Source organism: Ceratotherium simum, chromosome 9, assembly GCF_057802395.1.
Source record: "Ceratotherium simum simum isolate JZ-2026a chromosome 9, ASM5780239v1, whole genome shotgun sequence".
Lineage (NCBI taxonomy): Eukaryota > Metazoa > Chordata > Mammalia > Perissodactyla > Rhinocerotidae > Ceratotherium > Ceratotherium simum.
In genome coordinates, this window is record NC_141908.1 from 58,553,156 (window position 1) to 58,572,000 (window position 18,845).

An 18,845-nucleotide genomic window follows, 5' to 3' on the forward strand; every position below is an offset into this window, starting at 1 on the left:
GACCACTCCCCACCTTCTAACCACCACAGTAGGAGAAAATGCTAAAAGAACTTTTCCAAGCTGACATATTCAACCAATACTTTTTTTTTGGGGGGGGGGGAGATAGGAGGAGGAGAGGATAATATTTCTTTATTTACACGGACTTTATTGTTACTTATACTCAAGTTTTTAAACCACAAAAATAGAAAACATTTTGAATCAGAGGCTGCCTGAAAGCCAAACATTAAGATGGTGGTCTCATCATTCCTGAACCCAGATATCAGCTAAAATGGATTTTATGTTCTTCGAAGTGCACAAGCACAAGTAGTCTATTTAGTAAGTAAGGTTAAATGCCTGTCAGCAAATCTAAAATTTCAGAGGCAATATTTTATTTCAAAAGTAATAAATAATATAGTCGCATATTAATTAGTGAGAGTTACAATGAAGGAAACGCTTAAAATTCTTATAAAAATTAGAATTATTTCATAGTTAGGCTGTTCACATTTCTCATGACCGTATGTTTTTCAATGACCTATTAATCCAATTTAAAAATTAAACACACATTAACTCACCAACAGTGATACAACTTCAAGGCTGAGAAAAAGCACTAATCACAAAGAACTTCAACATTAACTAGATTGCAGTCCAGAGAGAAGAAATGTCATCAATGAGAGAAGTCCTAATTATAAATAGCTGTGTATCTGTTTAAAGACTAACATACACCTAGCTTCACCAAAACACTTGTGAAAAAAAATTACACACACCTATTTTGTTCAAGACATAATATGAAACTTGAACTAATTCCTGTACTTTAAAAAAACGGTGACTCCTAAAAAAGGTTCATTGGCATCTCATAAACAAAGCAAAACTGTTAAACTGAAATGGTTCACCTATTTGGGTCTTCAGTTACAAATAAAAAGCCACTAATAATTCATTATAATAGTACTATAAATAACTGAAAACGTTATTATCAAAAAAAATTGTCAATGAAAAAAATGACTGATTCAATGAGCATTTGATCATTTTATTAACAAAATATAAGCAAGAATTACATCCCTCTCTGGTGAAACTTTTCAAATAATTTTACGTGGAGGGTCTTGAGATGTATCAGTTATAAAACACGTTAAAATGAAAACATTTTTTAAATGTACAAATACAAACCAGTACTTTATACAAGAATTCTCTATAAAGTTCGTCAATGTAAAAAATAATTTGTTTCAACTGAATATAAAGCATGTTCAGTTTCTGCAATTTTGTAGAATTATTTTTTTTGCTTTGTTGGAGACTTTTCTCTTCGCCGGTCCTGATTTTTCTTTGATTCTCTGGATTGTTCAGAGTATCTGCTAGATTTTTCCCATCGTCTCTCGGCACCATTCTGATACCTATCTTCGTCACTTCTAGAGCTGGAATGTTTTTTATTCCTTTCTCTTGACTTCGATCTATCTTTTCTTCTAAAATTTTCACTGTCTTTATTTCGGTGTCTGTGTTCATTTTCAGAAAAAGAATTTCTTCTCTCTCCTCTCCTCTTTCTGGGATCACCATGCTTATTTTCCAAATCTACGTGCATTTCTTGGTCTCTGTCATTCCCGACTCTACTGTAACTATTTCGTTCAGAAGGAACCCCCCTGTCTGCAGTGTTTTTTGTTACAGGATCCCTCCAACTTGGATCTCTTGAATTTTTATCTCTGTGTCTTTCTGACCTCCTTTCTCGTTCAGTGCTTGTTTCCTGGAGCCTTTGCTCTGGTTTTCTTTCTTCTTGTTTCCTATCATTTGTTTGTTGTTTCCTGATCAATTTATCAACTTCTTTACGTCTGATGTTCCCTTGTCCCTTCTTTCTTACATCTTTAGCTGCATGTGTAAAATGAAATATAGTCAGCTTCTATTTTAATCTAAATTTCATAATTTAACAATCACATTTATCGATAACATTGTAAGTTTACTAATTCAGATAAACTGCATGCAAAGCTAAACTGATTGAATGGGAAGTCTGATGACAGAATATTTTACAAAATATGTAATTTTAAACAATATACAATATATCAACATTAGTTACTAAAGTTCTATTTTGATCCTTAGACTCGAAACAGTAAACAGGAACTTTACACTATAGCAAATGTGGTGAAATTTTTTATGAAGTGACTAAAACAGTATGTTTCCACTTACGAATTTTATCCAAAAACAGAAATACCAGCCCATGTGCATTATGTCATATGAACTGTTATGTCAGTTCTGGTACATAATCAAAACACAGTGATCACACACGCCGGCAACATCATTTCCTAAAGGTGCAGGGAGCAGGATGACTGGGTTTGCATAACAGCATGAATATATAGTTTTCCAATAAAAACCTCTTCCTACAAAAACAACTATTCTGCTCTCCAGGGCTATCAGAGAAGCACTAACTGCACCAGTAAGAGAAGCTAGGTGAAGATATACAATCATAGGCTCTAGGAGAGCCATGACGGCTTAATTTCTGAGAAAACTCTTCTAAAAAGGCCTTGAACATTTAATTTTACTGATATAACCACAAATATAATTATTAATTACAGTGAAATAACTTACCATTTTAAGCTATAAAACAAATTTAATCACTTTATCTGTGTTATTTAGCTTGGGTACATAAATCAAAGGTGCTGAGATGACCAAAATTTCTGTCAAATTCATATATATATAGAAAGAAGAAAATATAGTGGAAAACTGCCTACCCTCATCCTACCTCCACCCAATCTCACTGTACCCACCTGTATTTCTTCCGCCAAATGCCTACGCTTGGCACGGTCAGTTGGTTTGCCCCTTAGGACGTATTTCTCTGGTTCCTATCAAGCAGCTCAGCTGAGCTGCAGCTATCCAAGCAGAAACCATCTGGCTCTGCACTAAATCAACGTCTCTCTGACCCTACTCTGCACCACTCTCAGTGCTTTGTTGACTCTAAAACCCGAGCCATATAATAATATGCAATTTCCTCTCTCTCTGGTGTCTGCTTTATAATTTGAGGGCAGTTCGTACTGCTTTTACGTTATTTTATGTTTTATTAATAAAATTGAAAGCTCTCTACTGAAATTGTATGATGAGGCAAATTAATTTTGAATCAGCAAGCTTCCTTCTTTCAGCAATTCACGCTGTGTTATCATCTGTTCTCAAAATGGATATCATGAAATAACAAACTCTTTAGAATTAAAAGAGGTGAATGTTAAATGAACAATGTCAGTATATTTCAATTCAAGAATAGACTTCCTATGAGCAAATGGAATCCTACTCTAATAATATAAAACACTGAGGGCCCCACAATTTTGGATGCTACATGGTACGTAATACACTGAAGTGACATAAGCCAGAGAACAAGAGTGTGAAGACTAGCCTTCCAATTTACTCAGGCTGCAGGGAAAAGTGCTGTCTCTCTGAAATATGCATTAGAAAACAAGAAACGACATGCATTTTAGACAATTAGACTATCTCTTATTCAGACTAAGACACTGTGATGCAAGACAGCAGAGTTGACCCTGGGGAAAACAACAAAGACCTCTTCAGAAAACGGCACATTTGAAAAAACTCCTTTACTACAGCACTTCCATTTCCAAGTAGGATGGAGACGACTGTGGAAGACCAGAGCTCCTGCTGAAAACGCTAGAAATGCTGGATAAAAATGTAAAATCTTCTGTTTAAAGGCACTAAAGATCTGGAATCTTGAGATGCTCGAAAGGAAGTGCTCAAAAAACAGATGAGGTTATGTCAAAAGAACACAGAAGTCAACTTGAAGGAACTCCTTATTGCCAAAGCTAAAACGATTTGAACAAAATAAATGACAGTATTAGACTTTAACACATAGAATAAGATACATATCCATAGTCCACACTGATATAAATACATAGTCGAATTAATAGATAAACGGGGGGAAAGAGACCACTCTTTCTTAGAGAAGAAATTCAGTTACTAAATGTAGAAGAAAAGAGACAAACAGAAAATCATCATTTGGCAAACACCATGGTAATAAGTGCTGCAGACAAGCTCCAAAGATGGATGCTAAAACTAGACAGTGAAAGTTAGGGGAGAAAGAGGAGATTTGCATACCATCAAATTATCTTCCTACAAAATATTAATTTACAGAGAAAAATAGTTTCCATGAAGAAATCCAGCAGACATCGCCTTCACCAACTGATCAAAGTTAATGTCAACAATAAGATACATCAATATTATGAACTCCTTGATGAGATACACCAAGAACACACAACTTCTATGGTATTCTGGTCAAAAATGCATAATCCCGTTCCAATTATGGGAAAACATCAGAGAGATCTCCATATTGAGGGACATTCTACAAAACAAGTGACCAGAGGACTTCAAAAGTGTCAAAGCCATTAAAAACAAGGCAAGCCTGAGAGGAACTATCACAGGTTATAGAAGAGTAAGGAGATATACAATTAAATGCAATTAAGATACTGGAACAAGGAAAAGGACATTAGTGAAAAAACCGGTGAAATTGAAATGAGATCTATTGTTTGCCTAACAGTACTGTTTCCTGGTTTTGATAACTGAACTATGGTTATGTAAGATGTTAACATGCAGGGAAGCTAGGTGAGGGCTCTATGGGAATTCTCTGTCCTATTTCTGCAACTTTCTTGTAAGTTGAAAATTAGTTCAAAATAAAAAGTAAAAAAATAAAGGCATCAGAAATGCAAATTAAAACCCAATGCAGGGGCCGGCCCCATGGCTCAGCAGTTAAGTGCGCGCGCTCCACTACTGGCGGCCTGGGTTCGTATCCCGGGCGCGCACTGACGCACCGCTTCTCTGGCCATGCTGAGGCCACGTCCTGCATGCAGCAGCTGGAAGGATGTGCAACTATGACATGCAACTATCTACTGGGGCTTTGGGGGAACAAAAAAAAGGAGGAGGATTGGCAGTGGATGTTGGCTCAGAGCCGGTCTTCCTCAGCAAGAAGAGGAGGATTAGCACGGATGTTATAGCTCAGGGCTGATCTTCCTCAAAAAAATAAAAAAAATAAAAAAACCCAATGCAATACTATTACACACCCACCAGAACGGCTAAAATGAAAAAGACAGTCAATTAGGAGGAAAGGAGCTACTAGAACTCTCCTACACAGCTGATGAGGGTGTAAACTGGAACAACCTCTTGGAAAACTGCTGTATCTACTAAATCTAAATATACACACAATGTACAACCCAGTGATTCTACCTCTAGTTACATAACCAACAGAAGTGTATAGACACCAAAAGATAATGTACAAGAGTATTCATGGAAACACTATTTATAAATCTAAATTGCCATCGAGTAAAAAGTATGTTAAGCATACTGTAGTATATTCATATAGTGGAAAACAATACAGCAATAAAATGAACGAAACATAACTAAATGCAATAATACAGATGAATCTCACAAAAATAATGCTGAAAGATAGGCCAGACATAAAGGAGTTCATAATATATAATTATAAAGTTAAAAACAGGCAAAATGAATTTATGGAACTACAAATCAGAATGAGTAGCTGCCATGAGGCAGTGGATGGGAGGAGTGGTAATTGTTGCAAAAGGGAAGAAGGAGGACTTCTAGGGAACTGGTAATTCTTGTTCTGGATGTTAGCTACATGGATGTGCTCCCATCGTGAAAATTTATGCAGCTGTACACTTATAAAGTATGTACTAAATGTGTGGTATATGTCAACAACAACATAAATCTTCACTATTCAAAGTAAAAAACTAAAATTTCTTTAAAATATGAACTTCAGGAAAGCTCCTGTAAACTAGTTTATAGACATTATGAATGGTATTTCAGTCACCACTCAAATAAATATTTGCCAATGAAATATCTTCATTTCTATGAAGAGGATTCCAAGGCAATCTTAGCATTACAAATGTTATAATTCACTACAGACTGCAGCAGTGACAGATGATCATTTATATTATTAATTGTGGCTTTTAAACAACTGAACTCTAAAATAAATAAGCAATCAAATTATTTTCTTCTCTCATTGTAAACATCACCAGTAATATACTTGTTAGAAAAGAGCACGATCCATTATAAATGAGTTTCAATACCTAGGGCAGAGCTCTGACTGCTGGTGGATGAAGTATCACTCTCTTCACTGGAAGACTCTGAACTGCTGTCACTGCTGTCGGAATCCGAGGCTGAAGAGTCAGACTCAGAAGAGGAGGACTCAGAGGAGGAGGAGGAGGGGGAGGATTTATTTGGCTCAACATCTGGTTTCTGTGCCACGATGACCTTTGGTGTATTTTTGAGATGCTCACGCAATTCATCCCTAATTAAAAATATAATCTCTGTTAGATTCTGCTTCAAAGGCAACTGTAAGATAATTCTGTAAGTTGAAAGTAAAATTCTCAAAATAATCCTTACGTTAAACCTCCAAGACCTATAGAAGTAAAGAAGTTGATGGCAAACCGAGTGTTTCTTGGATTATCTCGGGGTAATAACCCTTCAAAGAATGGCTGTAGGGTTCTAAAACAGAAAAAAAAAAATGAGCAAAAGAGAACAGATTGCTTAAAGATAAAAAGGCAAAAATCTTATATAGTCATTTTTCAGATTTTCTGTGTATTAAATTAGTAAATGAAATACCACCAAGGAAGTGATTTATATCATTTATTAGGCTAGGCTACACGCTATCTAAATGAAATGAGTAGGGTTGAGTCATAATTTACTGAACTTGATTTCTATAATTATACAATAGAGGAGGTTTCTAAACCGTTGTATACGCACACCACACACACACACAAAAAATAGAAATATGTATACAACATATCAAACATATATATCTATAAACATATGTATATACTGTACATGAATGTATATACAGAAATGAGAAAACCTCCTCTGTTTTACATATATACATGCATGCGTACACAGCACCGTGGAGGCAATGTTCGGGGGGAAGTAGTCAACAAAAGAGAGAAATCATGAAGACTGCATATAACTACTATTTCTAGGGGAAGGGTAACAAACAAAAGACATTAACAATACAAGGTGGTTTTGGACACGTGTTTTAGAGTGCCACACTGAATGACTAGTCAGCAGAGTCAGGAAAAATTGTTTATAGAAAAAGGTGACAGATGAGAAGAATGATTAAGAGTTTGCTGGACAGAACAAGAGAGAGGATTCCCAGCTCTGGAAACAGAGGTAAGGAAGCATAAACAAGACTCACTTGCTTAACAAGCTGGGCAATGTTGGTGCGGCTAGAGTGCAGCTTGCTGGAGAAGGAGTAGATGGGCCTGGTAAGGTGGACAGGGACTAATAAATAAGCATATAAAGCCAAGGCAAGTGGATGGAACTGCCCAGAGAGAGCATGCAGTAGAAGCCAGGATAGACTTTTGGCAAAGTGGAGAGGCAGGCTGAGGAGAAGACAGAGAATGAGAGGAGTAAGGCAGAATGAGACGAAAGTGAGGAGCCACAGTGAGCAAGTGGTCAACTGTATCAGTGAGGCCGAAAAGTCCAGCAGCATGAGGACTGAGAAATACTACTTGATTTGGCAGGTAGTCACTAAGAAACTTGAAAGGATGATTTCAGTAGTGTGAACGGAGTAGAAGCCAATGTGAGAGGCAATGGGCAATCTGAATAAATAGGAAATAAGAAAGCTGGGATAGGGATTATATAATAGTCCTGGAACAAGACCCTAATTCAGGGTAATAATCTGAACAATTACATGACTGATACTCATCTGTATATATTCACAACTGCCCACTGATAAAATATTAATTATCATTCTAAGGTTCAAAATTAGGGTAAAAAAAAAAAAAAACCTATGAATACTCATCACTGGAGAACTCCAGTAAGCAAGCAAAAGTAATTTTGCGTGTTCTAACTAAATTAAAAGAGGCATTAATTCTGCATTTTCTCTACTTGAACTAAAAACCATCATTAAAAATTGCATGTTGTCCTGTGCCACAGAACATAAGATTGAGAGTAGTAACTGACAGATGAAAAAAGTTCTAGGGGCTTAACTTTTGGTTTTATAACCAAGGGTGGACTTATGTGTCTAAAGTGGAAGAAAACTTCTGAGGACAGTAAGAATAAAAAGCGCTTCATGATAAACTTACTCATCCTTTAATCTTGCATTAAGTTTAGGAAGACCCATGTATTCACACAGTTCTTGGAAAAATATTTTAACAAAAATTCTACTGGATGATGTAGTGGTTTCTTCACTCAGCTTTATACATTCAAGAACCTGAAAATTAAAATTAAAAAGACAATTATATTTTGTTTAAAAGATAAGACAAAGTGACCAATATTTATAACTCTAAGTATCTTTTAAAATTATGATTTATTCTCATTTTCAATCAGAATTATATTGCTGAATATCTTCCCTTGAGCTGATATGTATTACTTCTTGGCAAAGTTTAAGACTTCTCTATGCTAATTTTCAAAATGTTAAGATGCTACAAAAATAGAGTTCATTTTCTTTCTTGAGTAATGTGCTTTTTATAGCAGGAATATATTCTGTCTTGAGTACATAATGCTGTAGCAAAGATTACTAGCTCTTAAACCTCACTCATCAAAATATGTGTGTATGAGGGTTTGGGGCAAAATGCCACTTAAAGCATTAGGCTATAGTTTGGTATAGCACACACAATACATGATAAGAGTAAAGACAGAAGGAGTGATGGCTTGTTCTGGTTTATAACATTGTAAAAGTTTCAGGTGTACATCATTGTACTTCTATTTCTGCATAGATTACATCATGTTCACCACCAAAATACTAATTAAACCCATCACCACACACATGTACCGAATTATCCCTTTCGCCCTCCTCCCTCCCCCTTTCCCCTCTGGTAACCACCAATCCAATCTCTGTCCCTATGTGTTTGTTTATTGTTGTTATTATCTACTACTTAATGAAGGAAATCATACGGTATTTGACCTTCTTCCTCTGACTTATTTCACTTTGCATTATACCCTCAATGTCCATCCATGTTGTCACAAATGGCTGGATTTCATCGTTTCTTATGGCTGAGTAGTATTCCATTGTGTATATATACCACATCTTCTTTATCCATTCGTCCCTTGATGGGCACTTAGGTTGCTTCCAAGTCTTGGCTATTGTGAATAACGCTGCAATGAACACAGGGGTGCATGTACCTTTGCAAATTGGTGTTTTCAAGTTCTTTGGATAAATACCCAACAGTGGAATAGCTGGATCATATGGTAGTTCTATCCTTGATTTTTTGAGGAATCTCCATACTGTTTTCCAGTGGCTGGACCAGTTTGCACTCCTACCAGCAGTGTATGAGAGTTCCCTTCTCTCCACATCCTCTCCAACACATGTTGTTTCCTGTCTTGTTAATTATAGCCATTCTGACGGGCGTGAGGTGATATCTCATTGTAGTTTTGATTTGCATTTCCCTGATAGTCAGTGATTTTGAACATCTTTTCATGTGTCTGTTGGCAATCTGTATATCTTCTTTGGAGAAATGTCTGTTCAGGTCTTTGGCCCATTTTTTAATTGGGTTGTTAGTTGTTTTGTTGTTGAGATGCATGAGTTCTTTATATATTTTGGAGATTAAGCCCTTATCAGATGTGTGGTTTGCAAATATCTTCTCCCAATTGTTAGGTTGTCTTTTCGTTTTGTTGATGGTTTCCTTTGCTGTGCAGAAGCTTTTTAGTTTGATGTAGTCCCATTTGTTTATTTTTTCTATTGTTTCTCTTGCCCGGTCAGATGTGGTGTTTGAAAAGATGTTGCTAAGACCGATGTCGAAGAGCGTACTGCCTATGCTTTCTTCTAGAAGTTTCACAGTTTCAGGTCTTACATTCAAGTCTTTAATCCATTTGGAGTTAATTTTTGTGCATGGTGTAAGGTAAGGGTCTACTTTCATTTTTTTGCATATGGCTATCCAGTTTTCCCAACACCATTTGTTGAAGAGACTTTCTTTTCCCCATTGTATGTTCTTGGCTCCTTTGTCAAAGATTAGCTGTCCATAGACGTGTGGGTTTATTTCTGGGCTTTCGATTCTATTCCATTGATCTATGTGTCTGTTTTTGTGCCAGTACCATGCTGCTTTGGTTACTATAGCTTTGTAGTATATTTTGAAATCAGGGAGTGTGATACCTCCAGCTTTGTTCTTTTTTCTCAGGATTCCTTTAGCTATTCGGGGTCTTTTGTTGTTCCATATAAATTTTAGGATTCTTTGTTCTATTTCTGTGAAAAATGTTGTTGGAACTTTGATAGGGATTGCATTGAATCTATAGATGGCTTTAGGAAGTATGGACATCTTAACTATGTTAATTCTTCCAATCCAAGAGCACGGAATATCTTTCCATTTCTTTGTGTCTTCTTCAATTTCTTTCAGAAATGTTTTATAGTTTTCGGTGTACAGATCTTTCACCTCTTTGGTTAAGTTTATTCCTAGGTATTTTATTCTTTTTGTTGCAATTGTAAATGGGATGGTATTCTTAATTTCTCTTTCTGCTACTTCGTTGTTAGTGTACAGAAATGCAACTGATTTTTGTATGTTGATTTTGTATCCTGCAACTTTCCCATATTCGTTTATTACTTCTAAAAGTTTTCTGGTGGATTCTTTAGGGTTTTCTATATATAAAATCATGTCATCTGCAAATAATGACAGTTTCACTTCTTCCTTTCCAATTTGGATACCTTTTTTTTCTTTCTCTTGCCTGATTGCTCTGGCTAGGACTTCCAATACTATGTTAAATAGGAGTGGTGACAGTGGGCATCCTTGTCTGCTTCCTGTTCTTAGAGGGATGGCTTTCAGTTTTTCACCATTGAGGATGATATTAGCTGTGGGTTTCTCATATATGGTCTTTATTATGTTGAGGTACTTTCCTTCTATACCCATTTTATTCAGAGTTTTTATCATAAATGGATGCTGTATCTTGTCAAATGCTTTCTCTGCATCTATTGAGATGATCATGTGATTTTTGTTCTTCATTTTATTAATGTGGTGTATTACGTTGATTGATTTGCGAATGTTAAACCATCCCTGCATCCCTGGAATAAATCCCACTTGATCATGGTGTATAATCTTAACGTATTGTTGTATGCGATTTGCTAGTATTTTGTTGAGGATTTTTGCATCGATGTTCATCAGTGATATGGGCCTGTAATTTTCTTTTTTTGTGTTGTCCTTGTCTGGTTTTGGTATCAGGGTAATGTCAGCTTCGTAGAATGAGTTAGGGAGCTTCCCCCCCTCCTCAATTTTTTGGAGGAGTTTGAGAAGGACAGGTATTAAGTCTTCTTTGAATGTTTGGTAGAATTCACCAGGGAAGCCGTCTGGTCCTGGACTTTTATTTTTGGGGAGGTTTTTGATTACTGTTTCGATCTCCTTACTGGTGATTGGTCTATTCAAATTCTCTACTTCTTTTTGATCCAGTTTTGGAAGGTTGTATGATTCTAAGAATTTATCCATTTCTTCCAGATTGTCGAATTGGTTGGCATATAGCTTTTCATAGTATTCTCTTATAATCTTTTGTATTTCTGAGGTGTCTGTTGTAACCTCTCCTCTTTCATTTCTGATTTTACTTATTTGTGCCTTCTCTCTTTTTTTCTTGGTGAGTCTAGCTAAAGGTTTGTCAATTTTGTTGATCTTTTCAAAGAACCAGCTCTTGGTTTTATTAATTTTTTCTATTGTTTTTTTGGTCTCTATTTCATTTATTTCTGCTCTGATTTTTATTATTTCCCTTCTTCTACTGATTTTGGGCTTTGTTTGTTCTTCCTTTTCCAGTTCCTTTAGTTGCACTGTTAGATTGTTTATTTGAGATTTTTCTTGTTTGTTGAGATAGGCCTGTATCACTATAAACTTCCCTCTTAGAACCGCTTTTGCTGTATCCCATAAATTCTGGCATGTCGTATTTTCATTTTCATTTGTCTCCAGGTATTTTTTGATTTCTTCTTTGATTTCTTCGTTAACCCAGTCGTTGTTCAGTAGCATTTTGTTTAATCTCCATGTATTTGTGGCTTTTCTGATTTTCTTCCTATAGTTGATTTCTAGTTTCATACCGTTGTGGTCAGAAAAGATGCTTGGTATTATTTCAATCTTCTTAAATTTATGGAGACTTGTTTTGTGGCCTAATATGTGATCAATCCTGGAGAATGTTCCATGTGCATTTGAAAAGAACGTGTATTCTTCGGTTTTTGGATGGAATGCTCTGTATATATCTACTAGGTCCATCTGTTCTAGTGTGTCGTTTAAGGCCAATGTTTCCTTATTGATCTTCTGTTTGGATGATCTATCCGTTGGTGTAAGTGGAGTGTTAAAGTCCCCTACTATTATTGTGTTACTGTCTATTTCTGTTTTTATGTCTGTTAATAATTGCTTTATATATTTGGGTGCACCTACATTGGGTGCGTAGATATTTACAAGTGTTACATCCTCTTGTTGGATTGTTCCCTTGATCATTATGCAATGCCCTTCTTTGTCTCTTTTTACAGTTTTTGTTTTAAAGTCTATTTTGTCTGATATGAGTACTGCTACCCCAGCTTTCTTTTCATTGCCATTTGCGTGGAGTATCTTTTTCCATCCCTTCACTTTCAGTTTGTGAGTGTCTTTAGGTCTGAAGTGTGTCTCTTGTATGCAGCATATATACGGGTCTTGTTTTTTTATCCAATCAGCCACCCTATGCCTTTTAATTGGAGCATTTAGTCCATTGACGTTTAAAGTAGCTATTGATAAGTATGTACTTACTGCCATTTTTTAACTTTTTTTTTTTTTTTCCTCAGTCTTTTAGTAGTCCTTCTCTGTTCCTTACTTCTTCTATACAGAATTGATGGTCACTTTAGTTTGACCTCTGTCTGAAAGCTCTACTCTTTAACTCCCCTCCTCCCTCCTTTTATGTTTTTAATATCATATCTAACCTCTTTTTTGTGCATTTGTATCCATTACGTTCTAATCATGGAAATAGATAATTTTTCCTATTTGTGGTCTTCTCTTTTCCCCTTAAATCAGTCCCTTTAACATTTCTTGTAGCACTGGTTTCTTGGTGACTAACTCCTTTAATTTTTGCTTATCTGGGAAAATTTTGATCTCTCCTTCCATTTTGAATGATAACCTTGCTGGGTAGAGTATTCTTGGCTGTAAGTGTTTTCCTTTTAGCACTTTAAATATATCGTGTGATGGCTTGTTCTGAATACTAAGACTGAGTAAGTCTTAAAAACTGAGCTCACAGAGAGATGTTTTAGGGCAAATAAAACCAACCTCAGTTTTTATGAGTTATGTGTTCCAAGAGCCCATTTGCTTCAACTGTTTAAAACTCTGATTTCATATTCCCAAGGAGAGGAAAAAAGAAGCAAAAAATTATTATGATTAGGCTCTTAGGTTAGGTTACAAAATGCCTATTAATGCAGCTGGACATACTTAGCACTTAAAATATTACCAAAATCTACCCAATGTTTATAAGTTCAATAATGTTGCTTCACTCTACCATTGGGTTGTGGTTCTACACAACCATCTATATGATCCTCTTCTTTCTTTCCTCCTGGATGTAATTTCTTTTTTTCTTTTTTTAAAATTCCTTCGGCAATCCTGCTTTTCTTATAACCTATCACTTTTTATGTTGTATTACTGCTATGGGTATATCTTACCTCTTCTCTTATCGTAAGAGAAGCTTACAATAAGCTCCTTGAAAGCAGGGACCATATATAATTCACTTTGGATGCCCACTCTCTCTCTCAGTGACTGGGCACATAGTTGGTGGCTAAATAAATGCTTGTTGAATGAACAGTGGTTGTACAATAAATGCCATCTTAATGAATCAATCCTCATCAAGAATATCTTTACTTGTTCTAACTACGACTAGAAACTCCTCTCTATTGCTCACCCAAGCTCAATGTCTGCTAAAAAGAACATCCTGGGCCGGCCCTGTGGCTTAGCAGTTAAGTGCGCGCGCTCCGCTACTGGCGGCCCAGGTTTGGATCCCGGGCACGCACCGATGCACCACTTCTCCAGCCATGCTGAGGCCGCGTCCCGCATACAGCAACTAGAAGGATGTGCAACTTATGACATACAACTATCTACTGGGGCCTTGGGGGGAAAAAAAAAAGGAGGAGGACTGGCAACAGATGTTAGCTCAGAGCTGGTCTTCCTCAGCAAAAAAAGAAGAGAGGATTAGCATGAATGTTAGCTCAGGGCTGATCTTCCTCACAAAAAAATAAATAAATAAATAAATAAATAAAACTGTTAAAAAAAACAAAAAAAGAACATCCTGCTAGGACAATCATTTTTCTCATGTCCTAACTTAACTCCCTCAGGAAATGGGCAGTAACTCAGAGACGCATGAGCCACCAAACTATTGGTGTATGTGGATATGAGTGTGCATGCACATGTGTGTATGCAGAGAGGATGAAAAATCTATAATATTTTCCCTGAAAACACTCCTAGCCATCACTATTGAAAAGTATTGTGATGTTTGGACTGTTAATATGATTCAGGATGGTATTTCTTACATTCATATATTATTCACTTGGCTTTTCGATCCCTTGTTATATGAACATAACCTCAAAGATAGCTGTTACAGTAAAAGTTTGCTATACATTTCATTTTAAAGTATATTTCCTACATAGGAGAAGTATGGCTATGTTATACTTAAAATTGATTTGAGAGTAACAGGGGATTAGGAAGGAAGTATAAATATTGACCCATCTACTTACACTCCATGGAAGTGAATCAGTGTATAACAGGTGAGCAAACATCTTAGCAACATTTCTCAATTTGTTCGTTTCCAAGCGATGGATGGTATCATATTGTTCTTTGAATATACTTTCAAAGGATTCCATGTATTCTTTTTTAAGCATGCAAAATCGCTAAAAATAAAAAAAAAACTGAGTGTCAACACTATTAAAATTGAATACGAATATCATTATGAGCATATTAAATCCTCCTAAATTTACTGAATCAAAAGTTATTAAATATTTTGTATATCATATCACTCAATCTTTTTGTATGGTATGATGGGATACTCAAAAAAGAAGTTAATATGTATCATCCCTATCTACCTGGGATTTATATGCTAAAACAAAATTATACAGGCAGCTGATCACAGACATATACATTTACATACTATACAAATCTATTTCTCTATGGGTAGAATTTGGATTTAAAAAATTATTTTTGTTCATGCTCCATCAGTGCTGCCTGAACATGTTCTTGACTTCAGAAACTGCTTTGAGATTTTGAAAAGACAGCATTTAATTGTCCTCTTTGGGAAATTGTTACAAAACACGTAGAAATTCAAAATGTTCTGGAAGAGTGATATGTAATGTTAAGGGACTACAAAAATAAAGTGAGAAAGGAGGAAGCTGCAGAGAGTGGGAAAGCTGAGGCAGGGAAGAACAACTTGCTTTTAGCAAAGATATGTTATTCTATTAGACCAGACCACAAAGCAGACACATTAATTCCCAATATTCATGTAAGAATTCCCTTAGTGATTCCATTAAATTCCAACAAAAAAAATGAGGCTGGAACTCACCCCAGCTAATAAGCCAAAAAATTTCTCATATGTCCTTTGTTGGGCACAGCAGTCAAGTATCATGTTGCAGAGTTCTTTCTATGTGGAAAAAAACTGCATTAATGATTCAAAACACGATGAATCCATGCTGCATGAAAATTTATCAATACGGCAGAGACAAGCTGAATCTTTAAATAAGGTTTTAAAAACACCAAATTTCCAAAACTTTGTGAACTTCAGTTATTAAGACAAAATAAAAAAATTCAATCTATGTTAAGTCTAGTTTTTTAAAGCCTTTGGTCTGGCTGACAATTTCCATAGTCATTTATGCTAATTAGATGGATTATAAAATTCTAAATTCATGTAAGCATGAACCACTTCAAGAATACCTAGTATAGGAAATATACATCAAGAGAGACTGAATGTACTATATTCTAAAAAGATTCTATGCAGAATTCTTCTAAATACAGATCACCAATACAACATCTAACAATTCAGTTATACATCTTCCAAAGTATTAAAGTCAATTATTAAGGAATATATTGAGTTAGTATGGAAAAGGCAGACCATGATAAGTCTTTACAGAAGCATAAATAAATGTGCACAGCTTCAACGTTAACCTAAATGACCCTCTGGTTGTTAAAAATAAATACATTCAAAAGAACAAAGAAAAAATACCTCTGTGGCTAAATTTTCTAGCCTCAAAATAAATGTTATGCGTATACATCTGTCTATAGACGGATCTATACGAGTAGATGGAATCATTCTATAACTGCTGGAATAATATATTGTCTAATCAGCTATTTACGTGCCTTGAAAACTCCTCTGTGAAAACTCTGTTCAACTAATAAATGAATGAATGAACCCAGGGTCAGGAAATACCATCATCACAAATGTTTATAATTAACAAATATTATTTATTAATTCTTGAAATACTTCTAATGAAATATGTATTGATTATAGCAATTTCACAGATGAAGAAACTTAGGGAACAGACAAATCAATGGAGACAAAATGAAAAAAGGTAGTAACTCATTCTCTACCCACTGCTCAGAATTGACTAAGTATCTTTCTCTACTAAACATTTCTTATTGGCAAGTTTAGAATTATTTTTTCCAAATATAGTAACCTCAATATAGTTGCTTTCTACAAATAGAAAGCAAGCCTATAAAAGTATAGTGTATACTCTTTCAGTTCATTTTTATTTTTATTTAATTTTCCCTTTATATTTTCAATTAGCGATTTTGACATTTTGTCTTATTTAATAACATGAGAGGCAACTTAAGTAAATATTGTAAATATTCTTAAAAATTAGGTCAATGAGTTCTTCCTGCATATATCTATGTGCAAGAGAGAGGAAGGGGATCCTGGAGAAGCAAAAAACAGACACTCAAGAACTATGCTGTCCAGCATGATAGCCACTAGCCACATTTAAATTTATGGCTATTTAAATTTAAATTATTCAACATTATATAAAGTTAAAATTTTAGTTCCTGAGTCACACTAACCACATTTTAAGTACTCAAAAGCCACATGTGATTAGTTGCTACTGTACTGGACAGTGCAGAATATGAATATTTCCATCATTGCAGAAAGTTCTACTGGACAAAGCTGTACTAGAAGCTGATAATCTACTTATAAAACAATCTACTCAACGGCCTCACTTCACAATATAGGGTTATTTTTAGATGCCATTATATTGCTAGGTTATTTTTTTTAAGATTAGTCACAAGTTACCTCATTAAATAAAATGCTTATAGAAGTATAAGTCCCGAAAAGATGTACTTAATCAAAATTTAATATAGTACTAAAAACTTAAAATGAGGTTTTTCTGAGTTATGCCATATTATGTATGTTAATTTGATATATTAAAATGGATCTTCAACTTTTTATACCAACATTATATTTTATAATAGCATAATAGTTAATCAGGTTTTAAACAATATAACATGGTAATATGCTGACAGCACTGCTAATAAAGTTAGCACTACTTGCAAACAAATTACTTTCTTCCCTAGACTAAATGCAATTACAAGAGTTATTTCCTGTGGCTTATAATAATTAAATATTTTAATATTTTAATTAAATATTATAGCGATTTTAGGAGAGTGTTTTGAGTGCACGAAAATAGATGCACTAAGACACTCTTCCAAATATTATCAAAATATGTTGAGGTTAGTTCTAGAACAAATATCCTCTGGATTAATATTAATAAAATCTATAATGACTAAATTATATTCCTCAAATAATGTGACAAGATCATACGTTAATTTCAGTTTCAGTCATAATTTTAAAGGTTAATTCACTAATTTCCTTCCAATGATGACACATCAAGTGCACCCAGAGTACAAATAGGTACACTATTACTAATATACCAATAAACAAACTTTAAGAGGGAAAAAAGAATTTTTTTTAATTTGAAAAGAGTAATTTCTTCTCAAAATCCCATACCACAGCATTGCAAGAATGAATCTTTATTCTAGAACAAAGGTTGGCAAACTTTTTTTGTAAAAGGCCAAACAGAAAATATTTTAGGCTTTGGAGGCCATACAGTCTCTGTTGCTGTAGGGCGAAAACAGCCATACACAATATGTCAACCAATGAGCATGACTGTATTCCACCATCAGTGGTCATGGCTGTATTCCAATAAATATTTACAAAAATGGGCAGTGGGCCTGGGCCACAGTTGGCCAATCCCTGTGTGGAAATTAATAAACAGAAATCTCATTAAAATGGAGCTGGAAGGCCAAAAGGGGCAGCTCTCATGCCCTATGTCGACAGCAGATCCCAACAGGAAGAAGGATTTCCTCTTCTTGCCCACCAACAGCTCAGCCAATGAGAGACTGTCACAACTCAGCCAACGAAAAGCCACTGTACTTTGAACTCTCAGTTCCTCCAATGGACTCTTTGTTTACCACAGCCCTACCAACTTCCTCTTCCCCTCTATAAAAGAGTTTCCTTGCTGCTTGGGACTTGCATGTGGCTTGCCATGGTTGCAGATCCTGAATTGCAATTCTTTGCTGATCCTGAATAAATCCATTTTTGCTGGAGAAATAACTGGCTATTTGTTTAAGGTCAATACCTGTAACAGATCATATTTAAAGCCTTACAACAAAGGATGTAGACCTAATGGTAACTTAGCTCGGATAGTTAAGAAGATCATTTAGAAGAACCAGAAACCAAACAGCCTATTATCATTGATACATTCACTCTGGCATCTGTGCTGGGTACCACATATAAGCCAAGGTGTGAAAAACAAAACCCCGAAAGCCTTGCTCAGGTTCCAAGGATGTAAAATATCGATGGGCAGGGAGCAATACATACAAGAATACAACTAGAAAAAAACGCCTAAAGGTGATCTATTCAATCCAGTCTTTATTATCCTTGGCATTAGGGTTCTATGATACTTCGAATAGTGAAGTATACTGAGTTAATAAGACTATGAGTCC

The 18,845-nt window shown here is 35.3% G+C and overlaps 1 protein-coding gene across 7 annotated transcripts in view; it reads right to left on the reverse strand.

The window, feature by feature from the left end:
* Window positions 1–987: 987 nt before the first annotated feature.
* The window catches only part of CWC22 (CWC22 spliceosome associated protein), a 61,471-nt gene continuing 43,613 nt past the window's right edge, over window positions 988–18,845 (reverse strand). For all 7 annotated transcript variants that reach the window (XM_087435452.1, XM_087435455.1, XM_087435454.1 and 4 more), the window contains 6 exons: window positions 15,418–15,495; window positions 14,600–14,752; window positions 8,040–8,167; window positions 6,346–6,447; window positions 6,030–6,250; window positions 988–1,827 (listed from right to left, as the gene is read on the reverse strand). In XM_087435452.1, coding sequence (XP_087291578.1) covers window positions 1,241–1,827; window positions 6,030–6,250; window positions 6,346–6,447; window positions 8,040–8,167; window positions 14,600–14,752; window positions 15,418–15,495 — 1,269 coding nt within the window. In that variant the 3' untranslated portion in view covers window positions 988–1,240. The remainder of the gene's footprint in view (window positions 1,828–6,029; window positions 6,251–6,345; window positions 6,448–8,039; window positions 8,168–14,599; window positions 14,753–15,417; window positions 15,496–18,845) is intronic.